At 45.5% G+C, this 18,952-nt stretch overlaps 1 protein-coding gene across 1 annotated transcript in view; it reads left to right on the forward strand.

The window, feature by feature from the left end:
- Positions 1-3,744: 3,744 nt before the first annotated feature.
- The window catches only part of LOC115459672 (kynurenine--oxoglutarate transaminase 1-like), a gene marked incomplete at its 5' end in the record, with an annotated part of 36,660 nt that continues 21,452 nt past the window's right edge, over positions 3,745-18,952 (forward strand). Inside the window, 2 exon segments of the mRNA XM_030189480.1 lie at positions 3,745-3,906; positions 18,745-18,865. Of these exon segments, the coding sequence (XP_030045340.1) occupies positions 3,745-3,906; positions 18,745-18,865 (283 nt within the window).

Consider the following 18,952-nt stretch of genomic DNA (forward strand, 5'->3'; position numbering starts at 1 on the left):
CTCATGCTTGCAAAATCGTCACTATACAGTATTGCATGAAAACTCTCTTTCTAACCTTTTCAGTCCTACTTCAGGAGTACCACAAGGGTCTATTTTATCCCCAACACTATTCCACATTTTTTTGGCTCCTCTTTTGATGCTTATTCAATCCCTTGACATGACTGCATTCGTATACGCTGATGACATTCAGGTGCTTGTTCCTCTTGACACCGGCTCAACGACTGAAATTTCCGCTGTCAATCATAAAATTGTTCATATCACTGACTGGCTTACACAACACAAATTAGCTCTTAACCCGATTAAATCCCAAACCATACTTTTTTCAATCTAAACATGGGCCTACTTTACCTACACCGATTCTTCTAATTAATATTTCCGTACCCCAGGTCGAAACCATCCACATTCTTGGAATACTTATAGACTAGAAATTATCATTCGGTCCACAAATCTCTCAGATCATTAGACGTTGCTTCTTCAAGAGGTGATTAATTTGCTCTATACGTACTCTAATTCTCCCAACTGCACTGAATATACTGATTCATTCATTAGTCGTTTCTCAAATCGATTACTGTAACTCCCTTTAAAAAAGCCCTCGAGTCAAAAACATCTTCCACCTTCAGAACGTTCAGAACACTGCTATTCAACTAATCATCAATTTACTTAAATATGACCACGTTACTCCATATCTTAAGGAAGCCACTGGCGTCCAGTAAACCACTGTATTACCTATAAACTTTTACTACTTGTCTTCAAAACATTACAGACAGAACAACCCCTTTATCTCTTCCGCCACCTTGTTCCTTACTGCCTGGCTCAAACTCTAAGATCAGCACAACAAAACTAATTAGTCATCCCAAACTATCGAGGGCACAAAAGACACAGTATTTTCAGTTTACAAGGCTCCCAACTTTGAAACACTCTTTCAGCTTCCCTTCGCTTACAAACATCGCTTGAGAAATTTAAGAAAGACTTATCTGTTCAATAATGTATACCATTAAACATCTTTCAGATGGCACCTTGGAAAACTCTCAAAGATACAATGTATTTTCCTCATGTTTTTACCTCCCCCCCCCCCCCCCCCATCTGTCCTATTTAATATTGTAGTTCTACCACCCTCTCCTTCAAGTCATGTCTAACTATCTACCTTTTTACTATTTTTGCTTCTTGCTTTTCTCTCCTTATCTTAGATTGTAAGCCACCCAGAAGGTCTCCCATTGGGCGGGATAGTAAATAACTAATAACTTGAAACTTGATAAACTTGAAACTTAATTGCTACTGTCTGCTCTTTGTGTTTTTTTGTTTCTGGCAGCTCCCTTTGGTGGCGAGTCTTCCTCTTGATGGCAGTGGCTGTGAAGTGTGCTTCCATTGTAGTTTGCTATAGGGGGCTTGGGGACAATGCTCCACTTGATGCATGGTTGCCATGTCACCTCAGTCGAGACAAGGAGATAACCTTCCTGCAATTGTAGGAGTGCTGGAGAGAAAGTCTCTGATGCTCAGGTTGCTAGCACTTTAGCTTCATTTTCAGCCTGTTGGTGTCTTCATAGAAACTAAAGTAATGGTGGCCATTTTGTCACCCCATGCAAGATGATCATAAGAACATAAGTGTTGCCATACTGGGACAGACCGGAGGTCCATCAAGCCCAGTGTCCTGTTTCCAACAGTGGCCAATCCTGGTCACAACTACCTGGCAAGATCCAAAAAGAGCAAAACAGATTTTATGTTGCTTATCCTAGAAATAAGCAGTAGATTTTCTCAAGCCCATCTTTTAGGAAAGTATCAAAACCTTTTTTAAACCCTGCTAAGCTAACTGCTTTTAACACATTCTCTGGCAATGAATTCCAGAGTTTAATAGCACATTATGTGTAGAAATATTTTTTTCTCCGGTTTGTTTTAAATTTTACTGCTTAGTAGCTTCATTATGCGTCTCCCCTAGTTCTAGTCTTTTTGGAAAGAGGTAACATGCAATTCATGTCTACCTGTTCCACTCCACTCAGTATTTTATAGATATTTATATCATATCTCCCCTCAGCTGTCTGTTCTCCAAGCTGAAGAGCCTTAGCATCTTTAGCCTTTCCTCATAGGGAAGTTGTCCCATCCACTTTATACATTTTCATCGTCCTTCTCTGTACCTTTTCTAATTCCGCTATATCCCTTTTGAGATGCGCTGATCAAATTGCACACATTATTTGAGGTGCAGTCGCACCATGGAGTGATTCAAAGTCATTATAACATTCTCATTTTTGTTTTCCATTTCTTTCCTAATAATTCTTGCTTACTTAGCTGCCGCTGCTCAGTGAGCAGAGGATTTCAGTGTATCATTGATTGCACCTAGATCTTTTTCCTGGGCAGTGACTCCTAATGTGGAACCTTGCATCACATATCTGTAGTTTGGGTTCCTCTCTACCACATGCATCACTTTGCACTTGCTCACATTAAACGTCATCTGCTATTTGTTTGCCCAGTCTCCTAGTCTCGTAATGTCCTCTTACAATTTAACTACTTTAAATTTGCTGATGACACAAAATTATTCAATTCCCTTACTATTTATTCCCATCTCTTGATCCTTTATAAATATGTTAAAAAGCAGCAGTCGCACACAGACCTCTGTGAAACCCCATTATCTACCCTTCTTCATTGAGAATACTGACCATTTCACCCTACTCTGTTTTCTATCTTTTAACCAGTTTTTAATCCACAATAGTCCACTACCTCCTATCCCATGACTCTCCAATTTCGTCTGAAGTCTTTCATGAGGTACTTGTCAAATGCCTTTTGAAAATCCAGATACACCGTATCAACTGGCTCATCTTTATCCACAAATGTAGTAGATTGGGTGAGACAAGATTTTCCCTTGACTAAATTAATTTTGGCTTTGTCTCATTAATCCATGCCTGTGTATATGCTTTAATTTTGTTTTTTATAATAGTCTCTACTATTTTGCCCAGCACCAACGTCAGGCTCACCAGTTTATAATTTCTCAGATCTCCTCTGAGAACCCTTTGTAAAAATTGGCGTTATATTGACCACCCTCTAATCTTCCTGTATCATGCTACATTTTAAAGATAAAATATGTATTATTAATAATAGCTCTGCAAGTTAATTGTTGTCATTTCTATCAGTACTCTTGGATGTATACCATCCAATACAGTACAGAAGACTGGAAAGGCTCCAACTGAATCAGATTGTAACGCGCTCTGATCTACTACTTAAAAGGTGTAAGCTAAATCTTGTTTTCGGGCTGCTGTCTGTATCTTAGAATTGTTGAGTTGTTGTTTAAATTGCTAAGTGAATAGGGATGCTTACACTGATAAAGTCCCTTAAGTTTTTTTTTTTTGTTATGTTTGTATTTGTTTGTGCAAAGGAACTACATTTAATCTATTGGTAAGATCAGGGGTACCCACATGATGAACATTTCAAATTTAACTCTTGTGAAAAAAATGTCTTCTCTTCCTTCCTAACTATGGCAACAAATTAAGCATCAAAGACAGTGCCTGGGTTGGAGTTTTAAGGGGTAGGAAACAAACACATTCTTTTACAACTAAGCTGCTTTCTACCTTGTACACAAAATTATCAGTTTAACCTACATTCACCCTTCTACCCAAGATTTAAGACATAATTTTTCCAGCAAGCCAACACTCACAAGTGCAGATTCCTCACCAGCAAAGACGGGTCCTGTCTCAGCACCCCTCCTATGCTCCTGGGGTGTATCTGAATGCTGCTTTGTAGATGCTAAGTCAGATATAGGAGAAGGAGAGATATGATATATTGTTCTCATTCTGCCTGTTCCAGAAGGGAAATCCATTATTTAGTGGAAACTGGCAGTTGGACCCATCAGAACTGGAAGACAAAGTCACTGCTCGAACCAAAGCTATCGTGGTGAATTCACCCAACAACCCTTTGGGCAAGGTAAGAACTCTGGGAGTAGGTGCAAGTATTTTGACATAATCATGAGTGGGCTGATCATAAATCAAGCTTAAGACCCTCCCTTCCTGCTATCTGCCTTCCCTCTTCCTGTCAATGTTAAACACAGTCTATTTCTGTGAAAGTGGTCTAGCTACATCTGCTCCACTTTTTTGGCAGGTGAAGCAGCATTTCTCTATGGACAAGTAGGATGAGTCAGCCACACAATAGTGATGCCATCCAACAGAGCAAGGAATGGATTTGCTCTCCTAGAGCTCATAAAAACAAACTGTTAAAAGGTTCCTTCTGCTCTAAACTAAAACAACAAAAAAAACTTTTACCCTTCTTACCCTACAAGAGAGGGCAAAAAGGGAGACGGGAAATAATAGCTGTAAAAGCTAAGAGAAACTGATAAAGTAATTAGGAGGGATGTAAATTAAAAAAAACAAACACATTATGGTAAAATGGGGAAGGGGAGAAGACTTTGGTGCTCATTTTCGAAGCAGATCAATGTTTTTTTTTTTTTTTTTTACCGCTTTGAGATGTCCAAAAGGTGCCCTGATGGTTGAACAGCTGACCACTAGAGGGATGAAGGCATGACTCTTCCTTCATCTTCCAGTAGTTACTGACCCCCCCTCCCATGCCCCTAAGAATTGAAAGTGACAATGGATACCAGGCTTTATGACAGCTTCAGGTATTATGGCCATTCCTAACAGAGCAGCAAGCAAATATAAGGAGTCTGTGCAGTGGACTTTGAACAACATGACCCAGGTGTAAATCTCACTTTAACTCTTTCATTTCTGTACAAATATGTGAGCCCTCCTGGAACATAGAAATACCTACTGTACCTGAATTTATGTAACTCCTGCAAGCATTATGGCTATTGTAGTGGTTTACCTTTAGGTTCTTTTTTTTTTAATCTGTTCCAGGAGAGCTCACAATAATATATCTGGATCCCATTTGTTTAAAGTCCATTGCACTGACCATTAGGCCTCTTCTCTGCTCTGCAGGTATGTCCGTGTGGCCATTTTTGTACAAATGATGCCAAACGGATGTTTTTGTGCCTGCTTTTTGGCGTTCATATTTTGGACGTTTCATTTTGGAAAATGGCTGTTCGTTTTGGATGTTTTCAGCATAAGAATGTCCTCCTCCTGTATTTTTGAATAAAAAATGCCAATGTTTTTTTCCTGTTCAAAATGACTGTGAGATGGATTGTTTTTTGGATGTTATGAGCAGACCATCCCAATTCTGAGGACATTCTTTTTTTTATATGTCAGTGATCAGAGAAAGTGCAAAAGTGATTTTGTTAGAGTCAAGGTAAAGGGAAAGAATATGTAAATGCTGTTCCTTGTCATCTATACCAGACCAGTCCAGACTAATGGGTTGTGTCCATCTACCAGTGGAAGGAGACAGAGAAAATAGTTCCAAGTAAACTGCCCCTTAAGGGTATCGTGCAGCCTGGAATGTTCAGTATTTTCTCTGTCTCCTAGCGGATGGTGGACGGATTGTGCAGCTGCTCTGGATTGCTGGCTGGTAGCTCCTGTCCCAGATTCTTCTGGTGACAGTGGAGCCATGGGTTTGCTTGTAGCCGTGTTGGGGCTAGTTTAGATGATACTCAGTGGTCCTGAGTTCCTTATCTGCCAGCTAGAGTGATATCCAGTGACCCTAGTTCCCTCCCTTCCCCTACCTCCCTTGGCTGTCTTTCTAGCAGGGTGATGGTTGATTGTGGCATGGAGTACCTTGTCTCCCCTGTGGGGTTCTTCTCTTCTGTGGTGGTAGGTATACCTGAATTTCTGCCTCTGAGGTAAGCCTTTATTTATTCCTGCTGACACTAGTGAAGAAGGTTGTTCATAAAATAAAAAAAAAAAGGAAACTTTGTTTTTTCCCTCCTTTTCTGCCTCAGAGGTAAACCTTTATTAATTTCTGTCACTAGTGAAGAAGGTTGTTTAAAAAAAAAAAAAAAGGAAACTTTTTCCCTCCTTTTCTGCCTCTTAGATAAACCTTTATTTATTCCTGTCACTAGTAAAGAAGGTTATTTAAACAAACAAAAAAAAAGAAACTTAGTTTTTTCTTCTTTCTCTTGCCTGTTACCTGATTTATTTTCCCGCCTTTGGCAATGTATTCAAGGAGGCCGCTTGTGAAGTTTCTTTGAATTTCGCTGGCCGGCGTCTGATTCTGATCTTGGACCCTTCTGAGCTGGTACTAGTTGCTTTGATTTTTTTTTGTGGGGCATGGCTCGTGTCTGGATCACGAAACTCAGTTGTTTTTCTCCTCTTCACGGTCCTAGACGGCGGCTGGTTCAGAGGGCGGCCCCATTGCTGGAACTTGTACCTTTACAGTTTGGAGGTCTTAGTCTGCCATTTCCAAAGTGGGGGAAGTCTCTCACTGGCTCCGTTTGGCTGCTAGCCGGTCTTTTTAGTCCAGGGCTATTTTTTCATTCCTGTCAGCCTTACGCGGCTGTTGGTCAGTTCTTTTTCATACCGTCCGGTCTCTGCTGCTTCTGGCAACTTGCTTGAGACACCCCTGCTATTTGATTCTTGTTTTGGCAGCAGTTTTTCCTCCCTTCCTTAGGGAGGTTCTACTACTACTTAACATTTCTAAAGCGCTACTAGGGTTACGCAACGCTGTACAATTTAACATGGAAGGACAGTCCCTGCTCAAGGAGCTTACAATCTAAAAGACAAATATACAGTCAATCTGATAGGTCAGACAGATTGGGGCAGCCTATATGTTCGAAAGGTTAGGTTCCGAAAGCAGCATTGAAGAGGTGAGCTTTAAGCAAGGATTTGAAGATGGGTAGGGAGGGGGCTTGGCGTAGGGGTTCAGGAAGATTGTTCCAGGCATAGGGTGAGGCAAGGCAAAATGAGTGGAGCCTGGAGTTGGCAGTGGTGGAGAAGGGTACTGAGAGGAGGGATTTGTCATGTGAGCGGAGGTTACGGGCAGGAACGTAGGGGGAGATGAGGGTAGAGAGGAGCAGCAGACTGAGTGCATTTGTAAGTAAGGAGGAGAAGCTTGAATTGTATGCGGTATCTGATCGGAAGCCAGTGAAGTGACCTGAGGAGAGGGGTGATATGAGAATAACGGTTTTGGTGGAATATAAGACGTGCAGCAGAGTTCTGAACGGATTGAAGGGGGGATAGATGGCTGAGTGGGAGGCCAGTGAGGAGTAAGTTGCAGTAGTCGAGGCGAGAGGTAATGAGAGGTTCTGGTTCTTTCGTCCCCGTGGATCCCTCCTGTCTGCTCTGGTTTGTCTACAGGGTAGTTTCCTTCTGGTGGGGGTCCGAGTTGCCCTTGGTTTACAACTGCTAGCTCAAATCCCTCTTCTGAGTACCCTCAGGAGCGCCATTCTTGCCAGACTTTTGCTTGGACTCAGTTCAGTGTCTCTTTACGGGAATGTGCCTTTTTAGGACTAGTTTGCCACAGCTCTTCCTTGCTTCCCTTGCTTTCGTGCAGGAGTTTTAGCCTGGCATAGGTGGATTATGCCTTTTCTAGTTTCAGGCGCCTCTCTCCTGGCACATTTTAGCATTCCTTCCTTTTTCTGTAAGGGGCGCAGTTCTTTCCTGCTGAGCAGACCTATTGCTGTGCATCTGGATTATCGCCTCTTAGCTCTGCGCTTTTCTCTTCTTTTCTGCAGGGAAGTGGCTTTGTTCTAGGTCTGGAGTTTGACTCTCCCTTAGCTGGTTTTTCCTCAGTTTGGTGTTAGTGGCCAGCTTCCTCTTTGTTCCTGGCCTGGTGAGAGTTGTTTCTTCCTCACTGCCTTACGGCTGCATTTTGCTCCCTATGGTCTGAGGATTCCAGCTCCGTGATGCTTACCTCCTTCTTGGCGGGAGTTCTTTCTCTACGTTGACTGTTGCTCCATATCGGTTGCCTAGGAGGGCGGTCATTGTGGCTCAGAGACCACTTGATGGCTGAGAGTGTCTCTTGGGGCACGGGGCTTTCTCTTCTTATAGTTTTAGTCCCTCTGGGCCAGGGGAATGCAGCGCCAGGTCTGCATTTCCTCAAGTTGTGCTCCTTTCCTGTTGGCCTCCTGGCACACCTTCTTAAATGGCTGTTCCCCGGGACTCCATCTATGCATTTTGCTTGTTGAGCACAGCTCCATCGCTGCATGTTGAGCGCTGCTCCACCGCTGTATGTTGAGAGCCATCTCGTAAGACTGCCACTGGAAGTCATGGCAGCCATTGTGACTGGAATGAGAATTGCTTCTTCCCCAACTAGTCGCTAAACCACTAGGCTGGTAAGGTAGACCTGGGGGTGGGGGCAGAGGCAGGAGCAACCTCTGTTTGTGAGGGAGGGATGGAGGAAGTAAGTGGGAGCTCCATCTGTTCAGGGGAGGAAGGAGGGAGTGGGAGCTATTACCTGTTGGGGCTGTGCTGGTTTCTTCTTCAGTTTCATCCAAACCCAAGCAGCAAATTTTCAGCTGCAGATTTAGTTTTGGTGAAACAAAAAAAGAAATGGTTTCAGTTGCCCTCTAATGTTGATAAGTGGTGCGGAAGATGCCAAGTGTTGGAAAGTGGTACTTCCATCAGATATGTTCCGCGTGGCTTAGCTGCTGCTTGAGTAGCTTCAGGCTGGGATGAAACCAAGGAGAACATCTGGAGGGACGATGGGTCCTAGGTTGCTGAGAAGCTAGGTCATTGAGAATGTCAGATAAGGAAGAGTTGATGATGGCAACACAAGAATTGATGTGCCCAGAAGGATTGGAAGTGTGAAGTGTTGAAATTTGCAGTGTAAGGTCATTTGGGTCCAACTGTGAGAAACAATGGGGGGAGGATTGGAGGGAATGAAGAAGAGTAGAGAGTGATTAGAGCAGGGCATAGAGAACACAGTGATTGCTCTACTTGCTTCTCTTCTTTCACAGTGTGAGAAACTAAAGTCGAGAGTATTACCTTTAGAGTGCATAGGGCAGGTCACTTGATGAGTGAACCCAATAGAAATGCAGAGGGGAGATCATGTGACGCCATATTCAGGAGCGGTTGCTGAAAACCCCGCTCCTGCCATCTTACCACTAATCCCTCGTATAACGTGGATTCAGCTTGATAATTTTGGCAGCTTTAGGTTCGTGGAGATCCTGGAGATTACCTGCAGCTATCATCGCACTCTTATATCGATCTTATGGCTGCGAAAGGGGTGAGAAAGGAGAGAGGAAAGATCCGGCCATATGAAGACAAGATGGCTCTGGCGAGCCTGTCCACCACCTCCATCGGATCGGCCTGGGTGGCAGAGGTGGCAGCGGAGGTCACAGGGGCCATGGAAATTCTGCTGGACAAAAGACTAAGCCCGATTGACAGCAAACTAGAGCAGCTACAAGACGATATGAGGCAAATGAGTAAAGATTTAATGGCTTATCAACAAAGACACAGGATCCTGGAGGATAGGGTCGCAAAGATGGAGGAGGAACAAGCACGCTGGCAGAAAATGGTGGCTGGATATGAGGAGAAACTTGAGGATCTAGAAAATAGATCCAGAAGGAACAACATAAGATTCCTCAGCGACCCTCCAGACCGGTCAAGACGCGTGGGTTATGTCCTCCTACCAGCAGAGGGAGACTGAGAAAACACTAAGCTTTTGAAGCCTGTATATATAACCTGTGCAGAACCTCCACTAGCCAGTATTTTCTCAGTCTCAGCAGAGGGTAGCAGTTGACAGCCTGTGCAGTCTCCAATAATCTGGTGAGGTAGTTTGTCATTGGGTCGTAGGATTTTTTCCTTCCAAACTTTATTCTGTGGCAGTACCCTGTACGTGTGTGTAAAAAAAAAAAAAAAAAAAAGTGCTTTGGGGCCCTGGGTCTGGTGGGGCCCAGTTTTTCCCCCTGGGGTGTTACACCTATGTTTGGGTCCCTCCCCCTGTGCTGCTCTCTATTTCTGTTGGCTTGGCAGCTTTGTGCCTCGGCTGCTTTCTCAGTATTGTAGCCTTGAGTGCCTTACAATTTCCAGATGCCAGAGTTAGAGTACGATGCCTTTAAGGTCAGTTATTCTATGTCATTTTGCTTGCCAGCTTTGTGCCTCGGCTGCTTTCTCAGTATTGTAGCCTTGAGTGCCTTACAATTTCCAGATGCCAGAATTAGAGTACTGTGCCTTTAAGGTCAGTTATTCTATTTCGTTTTGCTTGGCAGCTTTGTGCCTCGGCTGCTTTCTCAGTATTGTAGCCTTGAGTGCCTTACAATTTCCAGATGCCAGAATTAGAGTACTGTGCCTTAAGGTCAGTTATTCTATTTCGTTTTGCTTGGCAGCTTTGTGCCTCGGCTGCTTTCTCAGTATTGTAGCCTTGAGTGCCTTACAATTTCCAGCTGCCAGAGTTGGAGTACTGTGCCTTTAAGGGCATTTATTTCTTTATTTTCAGCGGACCGAACGGGGGTTTTGATTCCTTGCTGGAACGAGAGAGCAGCGCTTTCTCCAGTGCTTTTGCAGTGTGAGTGAGTTTTTGGTTTGGCGCGTTTGCGGAACAGCTTTTCCCTTCCCTCGTGGTTTATGGCGGCCCAGCTCCTCCGATGTCGCGCGTGCTCGTGGCGAGGGGTAGAGGCGCCGGGCGCTCAGTGTAGCTTTGCGGTGCACCTATAAAGGTGGCTGCGGCACCCCCCGACTTGACCGCGGAGGGATCGATGGTGTCGGGAGCCTCCGGGTCAGCGGGAGCGTAGGCAGGGCCGCTGTCAGCGGGAACAGTTTCGGCGGGAACAGCCGCCATCTTGAGTCTGACGCGGCCCATGGAGCCGGCTGGTTTTGGGCCTGCGGCCTCCGTTTTTGGCACAAAAGGGCCTAATGACGGTCAAGGAATGGTGGGCTTTCCTCCAGATTTTGTCTGGACGCGGTATCAGGCCTGGAGATCGGGACCCCCCCCCTCCCCCCCCCCCCCCAATTGGAAGAGGGGGCTATTTCCGTCTTGGCTGAGAGACCACGGTTAGAGTGGTCAGAGGACAGGCAATGTTTTTCTCCTGTAGCTGCAGAAGCTGCGCTTAGTGATCTGGGGGAGTCAGATGGAATTGACGGCTCTCAGGAGCAGGATTGTTGGATTCCTGGAGAGGATCCTTTAGTAGTGCGGATTTTCCATAGAGATGAGCTGTCAGAACTCATAGATCAGGTGTCGTCCACCCTTCAGTTTGGTCCTGAGGTGGCGTTGGGGGAAACTGTCCAGGATCCGTTGGTGAAGGGCATTCAGCGTCAGGCGTGATCCTTCCCTATGAACAAGGATCTCCGGGAGATGATTTGTCAGGAATGGGATTTGCCGTGTAAGGTGGCAAAGGCAATGGCGAGGCTTTATCCCCTCCCTCAGGACGATAGGGATTCCTTTAAGGCTCCCACGGTAGATGCAGTAGTGACGGCAGTAATTATAGCTACGGCTATCCCGGTTGATGGAGGAACGGCTCTCCGTGATCCTCAGGATAGGAAGTTGGGATCTTTTCTCAAGCGTAGTTTTGTTTTGTCGGCTCTAGCCCTGCAGGCCTCGGTTTGTGGGGGTCTGGTAGCTCGGGCATGTTTTCGTTGGGCCGAGAAGCTCCTGGATGATTCGGTAGATGTTGGTTCTTCTGGGGGTCAGGAGTTAGCCGACTTGGACATGGGTTCATTCTTTTTGTCTGAGGCTTTTATGATTTGTTGCCTACTTCAGACAAAAAATATGGCTATGGTTGTGGGTCTCTGCCACTTAAGGGAGCTATGCTCTTTGGAGAAGATTTGGACAAGTTAGTGTGAGGTCTTAGTGATACCAAGGTTCTATGGCTTCCATATTTTCGGTTCAAGGCAGGGGCCAGAACTAGTTCCTCTCAGGGACGGTTTAGGGAGGCTCAGCGGTATAGGCCGGGCAGATCGAGTGGGACCTACCCCTAGCTGTCTGTTTGTCCAATTTAGATTGTAAGCTCTGTTGAGCAGGGACTGTCTTTTCATGTTAATTTGTACAGCGCTGCATAAGTCTAGTAGTGCTATAGAAATGTTTAATAGTAGTAGGACCTCTAGGGGTCGGTTTTTCCAGCGCACACAGTTCTTTCGTGAGAGTCGTCGTGGAGGGCGTGGCTTTTCCGCGGGAGGTTAGTATTCAGGCCACAATTCCCAATGAAGGTGTGCGGGCTCAGGCTCTGGTGCATGTTGGGGCTCGGCTGAGTCTGTTTTACCAGAGTTGGGCCCAAATCAGGTCAGATCAGTGGGTTCTCAAGGTGTTTCGAGGCGGATGTGCGCTGGAATTCAAAAGCTGTTCTCCCGAAGTGTTTCTGGAATCCCTCTGTCGGTCTTGGAGCAAGAGGGCAGCAGTGAGGGACACTCTGCGGTGGCTGCTCGCGTTGGGAGCCGTGGTTCCTGTTCCTTCAGATCAGCAACGCTCAGGGTGCTATTTGATCTATTTTGTGGTCCACAAGAAAGAGGACACTTTTCGTCACATTTTAGATCTCAAAAGGGTCAATGCGGCACTCAAGGTGCCCTCTTTCCGGATGGAGACGTTGCGGTCGGTCACTGGTGCGGTCAGGAAAGGAGAGTTTCTCACTTCCCTGGATTTGACGGAAGCTTATCTTCACTTTCCTTTGTGCAGCCTTTTGGTTCCAAGTTACAGGGTCCGATTCGTCGGTTCCTTGCAGAGAAGGCGCCGACGGCCCGTACTTATCGTCAGGTCCTGGGCCTGATGGCGGCGACCATAGAGGTAGTTCCGTGGGCTAGGGCACACATGCGTCAGGTATAGTCAGCTATGCTCAGTCGTTGGTCCCCTCTGTCGCAGGACTTGGAAATGTGTTGTCCGCTGTCGGTGGCCCTTCGTCTCAGTCTCCGCTGGTGGCTCAGTCCGCGCAATTTGGGAAAGGAATGCCGTTGGAGTCCCCACAGGGGCTGGTAATGGTCACGGATGCCAGTCTGCAAGGTTGGGGGGCACATTGTCTCAGTCAGGTAGCTCAAGGCCGGTGGTCTCGGGCAGAAGCAGAGTGGTCCATCAACCGGCTGGAAACTCGGGCCATTCGGGTGGCGCTCCAGGCCTTGACGTCGGTGGTTCGCCACAAGGCAGTCCGAGTGCTCTGTGACAATGCCATGGCAGTAGCATATGTCAACCGTCAAGGGGGGAACAAAGAGCCTTGGCGGCGCAGTTGAACTCATCTTCAGGCTCTCTTGGCAGCGCATGTGGCCGGGGTAGGTCACATAGATGCAGATTATCTCAGCAGGCACACTCTAGATCCCAGAGAGTGGTCTTTTCTTCGGTCAGTGTTCCAGTGAGTTGTGTCGGTCTGGGGACTTTCGGTGATCTTAGGGCAACGGCTCGCTATGCGCAAGTTCAGAGATTTTTTTTTTTTTCAGTCGCTGAAGAGACCCTTGAGCGGAGGAAATCGACACTCTTCTGTTGCCTTGGCTTCGGGAGTGACTGTATGTGTTTCCTCTGTGGCTGTTAGTCGGTCGAGTAATATAGCGCATCGAACATCACTCCGGTCGGGTGATTCTGGTAGCTTCGGATTGGCAGCGTCGACCATGGTATGGAGACCTGGTGCGGTTGGCAGGGGCGGCGGCCCTGCCTTTGTTGGGATCAGTTCTGTGTCAAGGCCCGATAATCATGCCGGATCCGGCTCGGTTTTCGCTTATGGCTTGGCTCTTGAGCGGCACAAGTTGAAGAAGAAGGGGCTTTCGTCCAGTGGCTTTGCTACGATGTTGAGTTGCCGTAGACGATCCACTTCCTTGGCGTATGTCCGGGTTTGGAGAATCTTTGAGCACTGGTGTGAAGACCATCGAGTTCGGCCGTTTCACTCTTCGGTGGCGGAAGTTTTGGAATTTTTGCACGATGGTGTTGATAGAGGTCTGGCCTTGTCTACACTGAAGGTTCAGGTGGCAGCTTTGTCATGTTTCGTGGGAAGCTTCAGTGAAAGTCCTTCGCGTCTGTGCCTGAGGTAGTGCGTTTTTTGAAGGGCGTTAAGTTGCTGCGTCCGCCTCAGTGACGGATGGTGCCTCCGTGGGATTTGAAGCTAGTTTTGGATGCTTTGATCAGGCCTCCGTTTGTGCCTCTGGTATCGGCATCTTGTAAGGATTAATCTTTAAAGGTGGTCTTGTTGGTGGCGATTACTTCAGCACGGAGTGTTTCAGAGCTTCAGGCTTTGTCTTTTAGGGAACCATTTTTGTCCTTTCTGAGGGAAAGGTTTCGTTGCGGACGGTGCTTTCCTTTTTTGCCCAAGGTGGTTTCCGAGTTCCATGTTAATCAGGTCATCTCTCTGCCAGTGTTGGGTGATATGGCTGGAGATTCGGAGCAGCGTGGTATTGCCAAGCTGGATGTCAGGAGAGTTTTGAGTTGTTATCTCTCTGGAACTCAGGACTTCAGAGCCTCTGACCGTTTGTTCGTTCTTCATGGTGGCCCAAAGAAGGGTGCAGCGGCTCCTAAGGTGACCATAGCACGGTGGTTGAAGGAGGCGGTTGCATCTGCTTACTTGGTGAAGGGTCCTGTGGTGCCTAGGGGCTGGTCTGCTCATTCCACTAGGGGAATGGCAGCCTCGTGGGCGGAGAATAGTATGATTTCTCTGTTAGATATTTGTCGGGCTGCGGTTTGGTTTTCGTTGCATTCCTTTGTGAAGCATTATAGGATTCCTGTGCATGCAAAGGACGAGGTGCGCTTTGGCGCAGCAATTTTGACCTCTGGCCTTAGTAGGTCCCTCCCATAAGTTAGTTACTGCTCTGGTACGTCCCACGCGTCTTGACCGGTCTGGAGGGTCGCTGAGGAAGGTGAAATTAGATCTTACCTGCTAATTTTCTTTCCTCTAGACCCTCCAGACCGGTCAAGAGCCCGCCCTGTCTGTATTGGAGGCCAGGAGGTGTGTTTGTTGGATAATTCTTGGCTGCTGTAAATTGTTGTTTCTCTAATTGCAGACTGTTTATTTCTGTTTTGTGATAGGAGTCCGGGACAGGTGGGGCTCTTCTTTGATAGTCCACCTGTAGAAGCCCAACTGTTTTATCAAAGGCAAAGGAACATGTTTCCGTAAGAGCAAGCGGAAGATGTTTCTTGTTTTTGCAGTTTACTGTGACCACGTACAGGGTTGCTAGTTGTTGTTAGTGTTTTTTGTTTCTCTGCTTTGTCAGGGGTATACTGGCTAGTGGAGGTTCTGCACAGGTTATATATACAGGCTTCAAAAGCTTAGTGTTTTCTCAGTCTCCCTCTGCTGGTAGGAGGACATAACCCACGCGTCTTGACCGGTCTGGAGGGTCTAGAGGAAAGAAAATTAGCAGGTAAGATCTAATTTCACCTTTGTGGACCTTCCGGAGACATTAGGAGAAAACGACTTGCGTGGATTCATGGAAACCTGGTTAACACAGCAGTTAAAGCCACCGGCTGCACTTGGGGCATTGCAAATAGAAAGAGCACACCGGATAGGCCCACGATCCCAGCCTAATGCGTGACCTAGAGTGGTGATATGTAGGCTCCTGAACTTTGTGCAAAAAGTGGCACTATTACAAATATTGAGAGGAGGTCGGAAACTTCGTTATGAAAACAACAAAATACTGTGTTTTCAGGATTATTCGGCAGCAGTGGCTGCACGGCGCAGAAGATTTTCGCCGATATGCTCCAGTCTTTTTGAACAGAAAATTTGATTCACACTGCAGTATCCAGCCAAATTGAGAGTGACATATAAAGATGAAACAAAGATTTACAATACAGTAGAACAGGCACAGGGATTTCTACACTCCTTACAACAGCGATGAACCAGAGAGGTATTTTGGCTGGATACTAAAGAAAGGGATCTGCAGCAGTGGGGATTGTACACAGAGGCACCCACATAAGAATGGACTACAATGACTGGGTAGAGGAGTGTCTTTCATATAACTAGAGGAGCCTGGAGATGCTCAAAATGAGGAAGGGGAGAGGAGTATTCGAGGAGGGGATTTAGGAACTTGGGACGTAAAATTAAGGTGCTTGGGGTTGTATAATAACCAGTCTGCACAAAGGAAGTTGGGCAAGCATGTACTTCGACAGAGATAATATGAGGGGGGGGGGGGGGGTGTAAGCTGGGGCACCACCTCTCTCATTTAGACATGTTATATCAGATGAGAATTAGAATTAACTGGGGGGTGGGGAGACCCTGAAGGTGGTAACTTGCAATGTAGGGGGTATTAGTTCCCCTATCAAAAGATCAAAAATTCTGCAACACCTGCAACGCCATAGAATAGACATTGCATTACTACAAGAAACCAACTTATCTGAATCTGAACATGCCAAATTAAAAACTTGGTGGGTGGGGTATTGTTTAGCGGCGGCGGCTCATAGGAAAAAGGGAGGAGTAGCCATTTTGTTCAGGAAAGGAGTAGTAGACAAAATTAGCCCACTTTTATAGACCCTGGAGGTAGATTTTTACTTTGTAAGGTTATAATTGCATGCCAGGAATTTGTACTAGGGAATGTATATGCACCTAATCAATATGACCGCTGTTTTTACAAAATGATTACGTCAAAGTTGTTAGCTATTGAGGCGATGTCAATATTGATAGGAAGAGACTTTAATGCAGTTTTAGATCCCACGATAGATAAATCCCACCCAGTGAAGGCATCGACCTACCAGGGGGGAAAAGGGCTTTCAAATCTGGGGGGGTGATCCGGGTGTTACAGATCTACTCACAATCCGAGGTAATTGTGAATTTCAACCAGAGCTTACGAATAAAGTTTATACGCATTGGGCGGAGCAAGGTATTACTTGTATGGAACACTAATTCACAGGGGAAGGGAGGCCCATTTCGATGAGAAATGTGTTACGACAAACAGGAGACTCTTGGGGAGCGAGATTTGCGTACGGGCAGATTTCGCACTATATCCTAATGTTTCCCTGTGAGCAGTTGAGCTGCAGAATGGAGGGAAAGACCAGAGAATTTTTTCAGTCATTGAGGGAGGATGAGATCTCAATATCGTTATTATACAAAGCCTTGAACAAGTGGAAACAACACAAAGATTATTCAGCGTTGAAAGGTAGGTGGGAACATGCGATGGGAGCTACTTTGACACACTGGGACGTATCAATTTCAGTTGCATGCATACCCACTTTAGTTACAGATGCACGTTTAAGAGAATGCGCTTACAGGGAGATACATAGGGATTATATCTCACCCTCACTGTAATGCCATATGGGGGGCTGTGGGAATCAGCATATTTAAAGTGTGGGGACACTAGTGGGACTTTGTCCCATATGTTTTGAAGTTGTTCAACAATAAAAGTTTACTGGCGTCGCATTCGCAGCTTTTGGGAGGCAGAGCTACATATAAGGGTAGTGGGAACAGTAAAACAAATGATATTGGATGTGCCAGGAGCCTTCAGGGGGTACAATAAATATGTAATACTGCTTCTTCGCAAAATGTGCCTGATTACTCGAAAGTGTATTCTACAATATTGGACGCCGCCGAATATCCCAGCATATTGGCATTGGAGGAATCAGGTACATCTACTAGCGACATGGGAGGCAAGGGAGTCTCATTTTTCGCCAAAGAAAAGGAAACACTTTTTGGCCATTTGGGGTCCTTATGTACAGATATTGCACTCCCGGGGTCGTAACATGCTGCTTAATCAAGGCTGACCTCATAGGGGCTTACCTCTTTTCTGGAGGTTGTCTCGAGTTCCTGGTGGGGTGGGAGGGTTGGCTGAGAATGGATGGGAGGACTAAGGAGGGGGGATGGATGGGGGTAAAGTTTATGATGACCACTTGATCCTGATTGATAGAGACTTCAAGGTTTTTTTGTTTTTTTCTGACTAGAGTCAGTTGGTTTGACACACTGTTCCTAATTAGAGGTTTGCTGTTTGATAATTACCATATAGGTATTAGTAGCAAATACGTGTATTTATCATCTGAGTGGGGGGTGGGAAGTTCAGGTATAAAAATTCAAATGACAGAGGATAATGTTCCTATTTATATTGGAAGTTGAAAGATGTACTGTGATTTGGGTCATCAATAAATTATTGAAATAAGCTGAGGAAGGGGGATGAGTGCGGAGTTGGGTAGATGGGTGGGAGGAAGGGGGGAAAGTTAAAATTTTGATGGTGTACTTATTATCTTGAAGTTGTAATTGTTGCCTGTTAATCTTGTTGTACCGTTAATAAAAATTATTGAAATATAGAAATGCAGAGGGTCAAAAAGTCTAGGGAAGTTTCTGATGATGGCAAATTTAAAATCCCCCAAGACCAATAACGGGGAGCAGGCTCACATCAGCTAATGTAATAGTAAGGTCTTCTAAAGATATGGAAGAGAGTAGAGTGGATGATAAAACAAAGCTAAGAAAAAGGGAGTAGGTGCCCTAATATTGAGAACCCAAACATCAGAAAAATTCAGGGGGCAGAAAGGCCAAGGAGAGGCTTGTAAGTCAGTGTGATAGATGAAAGACATGCAAGCATGTTCATTGAGCATAATCAGTGGTTTAAAATATTTGGGGAAGGGTTGGGGGGTTCAACATAAAAAATAATTTCCTTAAAACATTTTGAAAATAAATGACTAATCATAATTTCTAATTTTTGTCCACTGTACTTATTCATACTAGTTTCTTCTGCTCCTACATTTCTTTTCCTAGCTCCTTTTCTGTTTTATCTTCTTTTTTTCTCCCTCTCTCTGGTATGTTGCATCTCTTCATCTGTTTCCCCTCTAGTACAACCACTTCATTCCTCCACTGCCCCCTGTTTCCCTTTTTTGCCCTCTAACAGCCTACCATAACCCTCTGTCAACATCTTTCCTTCATTCTAAAGCGTCTTTCTCTGTATTTATCTTTCTCCCCTATATGTGTCTCTCATTCAGCCTATCCCTGTCATCCTGTTTCTTCCTTCCTCATTGTCTACTCCTGTTCATGTCTCACCTTCTTCTGTTTCTTTTCTTGATCTTCCTCACCTTTAGCCTCTCCTTTTTCCAGTCTCTCAGCCTCTCCCTCCCTTTGTTTTGCTGTAGGTGTTTAAGAGGGAGGAACTGAAGGTAATCTCAGATCTCTGTGTGAAACACAATCTCTTTTGCTTCAGTGATGAGGTGTACGAATGGCTGGTCTATGATGGAAGCAAACATGTTCGGATTGGTGAGTAAGCAACAGCACACAATAACATTAAGGAGATAATTTCATAAATTTTTTTACATGTGTATAGCATGTTCATGCATGGAAACA

This window comes from Microcaecilia unicolor, unplaced genomic scaffold (assembly GCF_901765095.1).
Source record: "Microcaecilia unicolor unplaced genomic scaffold, aMicUni1.1, whole genome shotgun sequence".
Classification (NCBI taxonomy): domain Eukaryota; kingdom Metazoa; phylum Chordata; class Amphibia; order Gymnophiona; family Siphonopidae; genus Microcaecilia; species Microcaecilia unicolor.